Genomic DNA, 9,699 nt, shown 5'->3' on the forward strand with positions numbered 1-9,699 from the left:
TGGTACTTTGATGCCATTTTTAGCATCTATTTTACATTGCTATTGATGTTTGTCAGCATCTAATTATATTGTTTAAAAGAACATCACATAACATTGTGAACATTCACAATGATAAATCAATGAAAAACCCAAAATACAGACTAATTTGAGTCCATATGTAAACCGGTCTGTTTACCAGAGATATCTCTGTGTTGATGATGTTGATGTAATGCCTCTCCCGGCCCAGAGAAGCCATATCTGCCAGAAACTGTCTCCTCTCCTCGATCTCATCCAAAACTACAAAAGAAACAAACAAGTTAATATTAGACCTACTTAAAGAGCGCTGGATATATTTAGACAAACGAACAGCACAGAACAGAATTTCAAGGAATAGTTCAGGTTTCTTTGAAACAGGGTTACATCATTGACTGTATTGAAAATAATAAGGTCTATTAGTTTAAGTGATTCCTTTTTTAGAAAAGTTTCACTGCTTTACTTTTTACCACCTGACAGCCTTTTCAGATGGAAAACTGAAGTGGTTGTATCCATCTTCTTGTCAAAGCCGCCAGACTCCTTTGACAAAAACAGTATTTTTTCCTCAGAGAACACAGGAGTTGCTGGAGTCTGATGACGCCTCGATCGATTAATTTGTGTTATTGTGTGACTATTATTGTGTTTTCAAGGCTCAGTTTGGATTCACCAAAGTCAACAGATCAAGGCAGCTGCAGATCAGCAACTCCTGTGTTCTGCAAGGTAAAATTTTTGTTTTTGTCAAAGGAGTCTGGTTGCTTTGGAGAGAGTGATTGAAAGGCTTCAGTTCCCCATTGGAAAGGGCTGTCTGTCAACAAGGCAAACGCAGTGAAAGTTTTCTAAATACATTCAAAACTACACATAAATTGTTTGTCTTATTGTGGTGGGCTTTTTTTTAGGGGACTAAATTACATTTTGCTGCTTCCCCTGTCCACTGCAGTCCATTGCTTAGCTTTGATGGTTATGGATACCTCTTAAAATTCCACTTAAAAAAAAACATATTATCCCTTTAATTTAGACTGAAATTAATAGAAACAGACTCAGTATGATCATAACATCTTGCTCTCATAGACAAGACATCTTAATTCAGATGTGGTGTATTTTCTGAGAACATTTCCTTTATGTTACAGCAGTTATTATTGTGACTCTTCTACATCATCTGTTTCTGTGCAGTCAGCCTCACCTTCCTGGTATCGGTCCTTCTCCACCACCTCTGGCTTCAGAACATTTTGGAGCCGCAGCTCACGCTGGGCAGCTGTGGGCTCTTCCTGTCCTGTCGCAAAAATATTCTGAAGCCTCCTCTTCTCTTTCTCCAAGTCTCCTAGGGTGAAACGGAGAAAAGACAAGAACAACTCTAAGGATGCAGAAAATAAAAAAGGTCATCGGTTGTAGTAATAAGTGAGTTACAGTATATTGTCTATGACTGCACTCTCGGCCTGTCAAAATATACAAACGCAGATTAAAAAATGGTTGCAGCTTCAAGAACATACTTGTAGGACGAGGATGGTACTGTTCTCTGACGTAGCTGTCCCCAGAACGACAGGATTCAGCGCTGCGTCGTCTCTGAGACTTACATGGCAGGCATTTCCGGACAGATGTACTGGTTTTAGGCTGAGGGGGGGAAGCTAGTACTGCAGGGTCAGAGGTCAGTGGTAAAGCTGTTCCATCTGAGGGGGGAAAGTTAAAAAAGTTTATACTAAGAAACAACTAAAACAACATGTGGTGAACACTTTACCAAATTCAAATATTTTTAACAATCTATTAAATATATTTACTTGACTTCTGTGTACAATACAGCACTCTCACACAAATTATCACCACACTGCATCCTCAAACCACACATCCAGACGTCTCAAACTTACTTTTGAGGCATTCGTTGATCTGTTTTCTTCGGAGGTCGTTGAGCCCCGCTTCCTGCATCATTACTAAGCACCAGGAGAGAGAACGATCACAATGTCAAACACTTGTAAAATGTATCTGAACATACATGCACCATCATCACCTTCATATGTTTCCCATCCACACCAGAATATGAACAAGTGCATCATCTCACATCTCACTATATCCTGAGTCTCCTTGCTGTACCGGGTGGGTCTGGGGTTGTTCCACAGTCCCCTGCCAACGCTGTCCTGTGACCAAGGCTCCATCTGTAAGAGACACGCAAAATACTAGAGGAGATTATCCTCAATCTCTGGGGTTTACTTCAATGTTATCTCTCATACTGAAACAGCTTTAACAAAATGTCTTAACAGAGACAGGCTGTGGCGCTGATGTTATTTTGTGACAAATCCTGGAGCTACTCCATAGACATTGAGTGACTGACAGCTCCTATATGACACTGTATTGATTAAACTGGTGAGACATTGGGGAATTTCAACTGTGTTCACAATTGTCACGCCTGCATACAACTTAAAGTAATTTAGATGTAATATTATGTCAAATACAAAACAGTAGCTACAATGTCCAAACGTCCATCATCAGTTAAATTTCTCATACTCTCGGCCAAGAGACACTTGAAATTGCTGATATCGACTTTCTTATTCCAAAACAAAAAAAATAGAACAATGTAGCCTAGGTTAATTCAGGTTAAATAGCTACATTAAGCTAGTAGCTAACTAGGTAGCTAACAATAACAGTTGAACGTCAGAAGGGTAAGAAGTTGACTTTACGTGAAATAAACGTATATAAAGGAAGAATATAAATTGACAAGAAATGTAGAGACCTTATCTATACTTCACTTCTTCTCTTATCACTCGTCCTTCATTAACACCTGTGTTAATGCTAACGCTAGCTAATCGCGTCTTTTCCACTACAAGACCACAACAGTCTGTTGCTATAGCAACCAAGTAGCTACAAGCACTTCCGTGCTAAAGAAGTACTGCAAACAGCAGTGATAGCTTCTAACTTCACGTTTTTAAAAACAGATTATAGCGTTAAACCAGTTTATTCTTAACGCTGAATATTTTACTATAAAGTTCTTTAAAAATAAATCACAATAAAACAAGTTATCATTGACTTTTCTTCTTCTACAGCTTTTGGCACGTTGACAACTTCTGGCCACTAGATGGAGACAAAGACAAAGTTTGTGCTGATGTTTCCATGAGTTACTGTTGATAATGTCCAAAAAGATTGAAGAGATCACACACACACACACACACACACACACACACACACACACACACACACCATAGTGAAGTTTACAGTCAGCAAAGGGGATATTTTTAGGCTATAAAACAAAATATAAGGGCTATCAAACGAAAATAATACGGAAGAATATGAAAATAATTTGTGTGTGAAAAGAAGGTGAACTCATGAAAACTGAACACTCAGTATACAGAGAAATTATCCAAGTCTGTAATGTTGACGTGGGAACTACAATATGATACTTTTAAAAAGCCTAAAAAGCTAAATTATCTTTGAATGTTTTCCAAATTTCACAAGCATTACAGGGCATTTATTTGTCCCTTAAAATTCCTAATATGATATAGGGCATGATATATACGGTATATGGTATTATAGAGGCATCAAGCTCACATTACCTCTTCTTCTTTTGGTATCTTGTGTTAACATAATACCCACACAAATTAACAAGGTAGCCTAAGGCCTTTGGAAGTGAACTGTCTTCTGGCAGACCAACAAACGCTAAGTGGACTTTATGAGATGTGTTTCAGGCCATACAGAGGCTGTTTTTTTGAAAGTGGCCACCCCAGTTTTCAGCTTGTGTAGTGGATGTCTTGAGTATAGTCGTCACTCTGAGGTGAAGAGAGCATCCTTATCAGTGGTGGGCTCGTCATCGGGGATCAGCAGCAGTCAGAGGTCCATTATCTGTGGGAAGACAGCAGCCTGCCTCTGCCCCGTGTCAACAGATAAACAGCAGCCAGACTATAATCACCTTTCACACACAAGTCTTCTTAGAAGTCAGAACAGCATGACCGACCTGTACGTGCGTGTGTGGAGTGTGTTACAACTATCAGAAGTCTTGGTTCAACGAAGGGGATGAGGCTTTAAATGCAGAATTAGAAACTGAATCCTGAACTGTTTGCATGTTGGTGTGTTTGTTTGTGAGCTCCACCAACCTGTTTACCTGTTTACTTCAATTTAGTGATATTTTGTGTTATTATCTATTCATATTTAATGTCTGTAAGTAGCTCTGTAATAAAAGATCATAAGAGAAATCCATTGAGATCTCTTTGTAATGGAGCATTATGTTTATTCAAACACTGTATGTGCACCAACACACTCTGTGCCAAAGCGTGCTCTGTTAGATAGTGGAAGCACGTGACCTGTTTACTACTGAATGAAAAATAACACAGACCTCTGCTCTACTAATTTATTATTTATTAAGGCTGATTTATTACTTGCAATTACAAACAAATTACTTGTTGTTAAAAGGAGCACTATGTAGTTTTGGAGAAGATATTCAGAACCGCAGAAAGGTGACATTTACAATATTAATAAGGCAATAATACAAACTCACAAATATTTATTATTCCTCAGAGGAATAAATAAGGTCCCCAGAACACTGTTTGAAGCTGGAAAGGGTCCGCCACATATAAACAAAGTAAAACAGTGTGAAACTGTGTTGTCCTTTAAGGTCAGTTTGTTTATTCAGTCATGAAAACAAAGAGAGTTTGTTTATTTTGTTTGTTTAAGCATAAAAGCAGTCAAGAAAGATTTTTCTCTTCTCTGATTAAAATGTATGCCCAAAACCTACATAGTGCACCTTTAATCATCGTATCTGTACCCTAATGTTTTGTTACTTTCAATCTTTAGACATACAGCTAAGTACAGCAATCACTATCTGCAATTTATTTAACATAAAACTTCATTATCCTTTATTCACTTACAGCATTACAACTAAAGGTATGATCATTCGTACACATTAAAGTGACTTACTCTGGTAAACAACTGTTCACAGTAACTGCAGATGAACTGTTTTGATTACAAAAGTAGCTTTCACCTGCTGTGTGAAGCAACCATCACCTTGTAGAGGTTCACTCTGAAAGTCACTTCACACCTTTCAGCAAATGTTGAAGCTTATCTACTTTTAAAGACGTTGTTGCCCACATTAAAGGTGCATTATGCAGTTTTGGAAAAGACGTTCAAACTCAGAAATGCGTATGTACAATGATGCATTTAATGAGTTGATGTAGAAATGCAGTTTTTGCTCTGAGGCCAACAGAAGAGTCTCAGGTGAGATAGTGGAGTTTTTAAGTGATTGTAAATGAACAATCTTAAGGGATAAAGAAACGGAGACAGCTAAGTGACTCACACTTACGCTCCACCTCCTAACGGTCGAAACATTCATGAAAAAGAGAGATTTGAAGCTCGACTCGCAGCTGACAGAGATAGACAAGAGAGAGGAGGGAGAGATAGCAGGGGAGGAATGAGGAGAGGGAGACAAATTTTCTGCGGCCTTTCAGCGCAGAGCGGACACTAACTGGGATGAGCCGGGGTTTGACTTTCTCTTTTTCTGAGCATAAGGTGCTAATGTGAAAACAGAAAAAAAGAAAAAAACAGAAAAAAGAAAAAAGAAACCTCACTTTTGTTGCCACCACTGTTAGTCCGCATCATATCAAAGCGCTTGATGGCTGTTGCACAGGCTGTGCTCCCGTCCTTCAGCTCCTTCTCCAACCTCGCTGCCTCCGGTGACAACATGAAAGTAAGTATCAGGTTCACTTCAGCCTTTTGTTTCCTAGACAGGGACAGGAACCACACTTGATTCAAACAGTGTCTACTGCTACCTGTTGTGTTACCTGAAGATGTTCTCCATATCTGAGAATATCATGAAAGTGATGTAATCCTTTGCCTTGTGTGATCTACATTATTGTGCTGTTTGTCCATTCCATAGATTAATAAGTCTTTATTTCAATTAATATTAAAATGACACGTCAGTCTTGCACTGTAAGGCTAAACTAGTAATTTGCCCAATATCACTTCCAATTTCAAACTTTTCATCACACCTACTGCTAACAGCATTAGTGTCGTATATTTCCCTTGGTTCTAACAGTTTAAGAAAAAGACCTAAAGTTCCAGTATTTCTTACGCAGGTGCATCAGTCGTTTCGTATCCTGTAACAAAGTTCTTGAGAACTAGTTATTATCTCACTCTGCAGGTTTGATGCAGTTATTGTGAGTTGTTTTCGACAAAAGCACCTGCTAATTTAATGTAAAAAGACAGTCTGTAGGGAGTGAAACGTGGGTTTGATGTATTGATTCAATAAACGTCTTGAAAGACACAGCAGGGTTATGTTACAAGTCATTAAAGAAGTCAGTAAAATAGAAGATACATACTGAATTTGTGTAACTTAGGCTGCTGGATACATTTTTGACATAAAACCAGGACTGTGGATGTATTAGGAAGTGATCTCCCCTTTTCTTAAATCAAATTTCAAACACTTTTTAAGCATTTTCAAGGCACATTTTATTTTAGTGAAAGCATTATTCAGAAGGGGAATGAATTAAAAGAATACAATGTTTAAGGTTTAAAATTGTGTCACCAACCCAGTAAGTTACTATGAAGGTAATGAAATTACAATTTCAACCAGTTTTAAGCACTTTATTAAAGCCTTTTCAAGCCCTGAAAATAGTCCCACATTAAATTTAAAAAGTGTTTGGAAGGATTTTCAGAACTGCAGTGTGGACAGAAGGAACAATTACAGCAGCCAATAACACTACACATGGACATGAGAGCATTATTTTAAAGGAACAGTTCAACCCAAAATTTAATTTAGCCGTATAAAGTCACCATCATGTTGATAGAAAGACGAGTACACACAATATTTCTGGAGCTTCACCGCAACACAGCGTCGCAGCATTCTGAAGTAGATGGGGGGAAAAGAAAAAGGAGTAAAAAACAGCTCTGTTTGACTTGGATTATGTTGGGACCATTTAATGTTTTCTTTTAGTTGTTGATTTTTAGTCCCCATCTACTTCAGTTGTTTAGGAGAATCCTTCAACACTGTCTCACTGTGAAGCTCCAGAAATGGTTTGTGGACTACAAAACTTCAGACTTTTCATTGGGGTGAACTTAGACTAGAAAAATTTGTGAACCTGTCCTTTAAATGCAAAGGCAATGTGCGAGAATCTCCCTTTCATAAGCATGATTTCCTTGCTGCTCATCACTTCTCGATGCTCTCCAACACCATCTAGGTGTGGAAGTCCGACAGTGGCCCTCTCCCGCTGGACGCTCGATGCAACAAACTGTCACCAAGCAGCTCTCAGCAGCTGCAGGTCTCTCAACAAATGGCAGAGGAGCTCCTGGATGATGACAGCCAGGCATCCTGGGACATTGAGTTCCTGCTGTCTGATTGGAGCAACCCATCACCTGACTTCAACGCTCCTCTGGACAACAATGATCAACGGCTCCCACAGTTTGACCCAAACAGAGCGTACCAAGAGGCGGCCATGTTTAAGGACCAACAGGGACAGGAGCATCCGCAGATGAACAGTGGCGCCCTCATGGCGGATCTCCTCTCCCCAGCTGAAACCACGACAACGGTCCAACCAGAGGTGTACCACCATGGTTATGTAGATGACCAAACAGGTCTGACTTCATTTCCTGGTCTGCATAATGTGGATCAGTTTGGCTTTCATCAAGGAGGCAGTGTGGACAGACACAGCAGAGGAAACCTCAATAAAGTCCCGTCATGTGACTTTAACCCTTACTATCCCCTGCAACACCCCTCCATGGTGACCTTCCCCGACAGCAGGTTCATACCACCTCAAGCTGTGACCCCTGACCCTCGACACTACAGCTACATGCCACACTTTAACCACAACGTCAACCTTTTCTGTGACTACACTCACAGCCCGGCCACCGGTCATCTGCCCCTTCACCAGCAGCCCCTGCTGGTTGGACCACAGCTGCCACCTGGTGGGGTGGAGGGGAAGCGTGGGCGAAGGCCTACAGGGAAAAAAAGGCCCGCCATCCACAGCTGTGAATACCCCGGCTGCAGCAAGACCTACACTAAGAGCTCACACCTCAAAGCTCACCTCCGCACCCACACAGGTACTCTACCACACAAACAACAACAAAAAAGTCTGTCACAGTAAGTCTGATGTCTGTCTGATGAAGTTAGGATGTGATTTCACACATTTGTTGTTATTAACCATTTGTTCAATTGTTTACTCTTAAGGGGAAAAGCCGTACCAATGCTCGTGGGAGGGCTGCAGCTGGAAATTCGCCCGCTCAGATGAGTTGACGCGTCACTACAGGAAGCACACTGGCCAAAAACCCTACGAGTGTATGCTGTGTCAGAGGGCCTTCTCACGCTCTGACCACCTGGCTCTGCACATGAAGAGACACACCTGATGCTCACACATACTGAAACACAAACCACCGCCACTTAAACAAAGAAATTAAAAGGCAGAAGTCTCACAATGACCTGAATTGACTCTTATTCTGACCCAAATCAGTACATTGAACAGATGAATTTGGATCTAAGTGACCTCAGATATTATCTGAACATCAAATCTGTAGTTGATTATCTGGCTGGTTAACAATACAGACCCACAAAACAACACAGCCAGTGGTAGGATGGCATCATAAGCCTGAGGGGAGCTGTTTGATTTGCTTGTCCATTTTTGTTTACTACTTAAAAAGACAAATGAGATTAACAGATTTCAATTAATCTAATTAAGAAGCCTTAATCATATTAAATTATCTCTTGTTTTAAGATTTTTTTTTTTTTTGCTTTTAGCCTCCATACATTGGTCACGTCCACTGGCAGGCAAATTATCTCTTTTTTTTTAAAGAAATTATTATCCACGGCTTAAAGACTGACCATGAGATAATGACTCATTGATTACCCACAATGCAGTTTGACAAAGCTCCCTCTGTAAAATCTGTAAGCATACTCGCATTTGTCCTCCTCTTTAATGTCACAGCTTTAATGTTCCAGTTTAGATTACGTCGTATTAAGTCTTAACCTTGATGACTCAGACTTCCAGAGTGTCAGATGCCGGGACTTGACGAAGAATGAGTCGTTACTCTCTCTTTTTCTGACCCCGACACACACACACACACACACACACACACACACACACACACTGTTCCTGTCCTTAACCTTAACCATCACAGCAACATGCCTGACCTCAATCCTGACCCTACACCTAAATGCCAAGATTTGTCCTTCAACACACCAAAGAATTGAAGACCGGACAAAAGTCTAAAAACCATGCTGGTATTTTGTGAGGATCAGTACACGAACACACCTGTGATGTAAAGTTAATGTGCCGACAACAGTAAGGGGCCACTTGGACAAACACTGTACACACTGTGGGCATGTAGACAGCAAACATTAACACTAACAAATGACCTACAAAATTGTGTGTAATATGGGTTATAAGACAATAAACCACAGAACAGAGTTAACAATGCTTTGCCGTATTACTGCTGAGATGATCTGATATCTTTGTCTTCATCTCTAGTTATGTGTAATATTAAAAGCAATGGAAACAAACCTTAAAGTTTATGCTATGTTACGTGCTTGTACAGTAGATGCTATGTATATATGTTTGTTTGGGGAGTTTATAATTTAAGAAAAAAAAACTTATACGCTTTTGTCTCTATCTCATCAAGCAGAATGTAAAACTGTAAATAATCTGCAGCTTTCTCAGTTGTTTATAATCATCTAAAAGAGCATATTTATTAACATAATCTTTTATATCAACAGAAGATGATATATTA

At 39.7% G+C, this 9,699-nt stretch overlaps 2 protein-coding genes across 3 annotated transcripts in view; one reads left to right on the plus strand and one right to left on the minus strand.

Moving 5' to 3' along the window:
* The window catches only part of cUnh22orf23 (chromosome Un C22orf23 homolog), a 3,229-nt gene extending 387 nt beyond the window's left edge, over window positions 1–2,842 (minus strand). The window contains exons 1-6 of the mRNA XM_084344833.1: window positions 2,732–2,842; window positions 2,063–2,156; window positions 1,872–1,934; window positions 1,500–1,676; window positions 1,193–1,330; window positions 176–276 (exon numbers count right to left, since the gene is read on the minus strand). Coding sequence (XP_084200959.1) covers window positions 176–276; window positions 1,193–1,330; window positions 1,500–1,676; window positions 1,872–1,934; window positions 2,063–2,156 — 573 coding nt within the window. The 5' untranslated portion in view covers window positions 2,732–2,842. The remainder of the gene's footprint in view (window positions 1–175; window positions 277–1,192; window positions 1,331–1,499; window positions 1,677–1,871; window positions 1,935–2,062; window positions 2,157–2,731) is intronic.
* A 2,602-nt stretch (window positions 2,843–5,444) lies between these two features.
* On the plus strand, window positions 5,445–9,699 carry klf1 (Kruppel like factor 1 (erythroid)). Of its 2 annotated transcripts, none has more exons than XM_084368914.1 (3): window positions 5,445–5,671; window positions 7,161–8,019; window positions 8,147–9,699. In XM_084368914.1, exons 1-3 carry the CDS (start codon window positions 5,597–5,599, stop codon window positions 8,320–8,322), a joined length of 1,110 nt encoding a protein of 369 aa, XP_084225040.1. In that variant the 5' UTR covers window positions 5,445–5,596; the 3' UTR covers window positions 8,323–9,699. The 2 variants fall into 2 exon arrangements, with proteins under 2 accessions (XP_084225040.1, XP_084225041.1); XM_084368915.1 differs by having other exon boundaries at window positions 7,161–8,059; window positions 8,147–8,288.

The sequence above is a fragment of the Pagrus pagrus genome (assembly GCF_965226575.1).
Source record: "Pagrus pagrus genome assembly, chromosome: 2".
Classification (NCBI taxonomy): Eukaryota; Metazoa; Chordata; class Actinopteri; order Spariformes; family Sparidae; genus Pagrus; species Pagrus pagrus.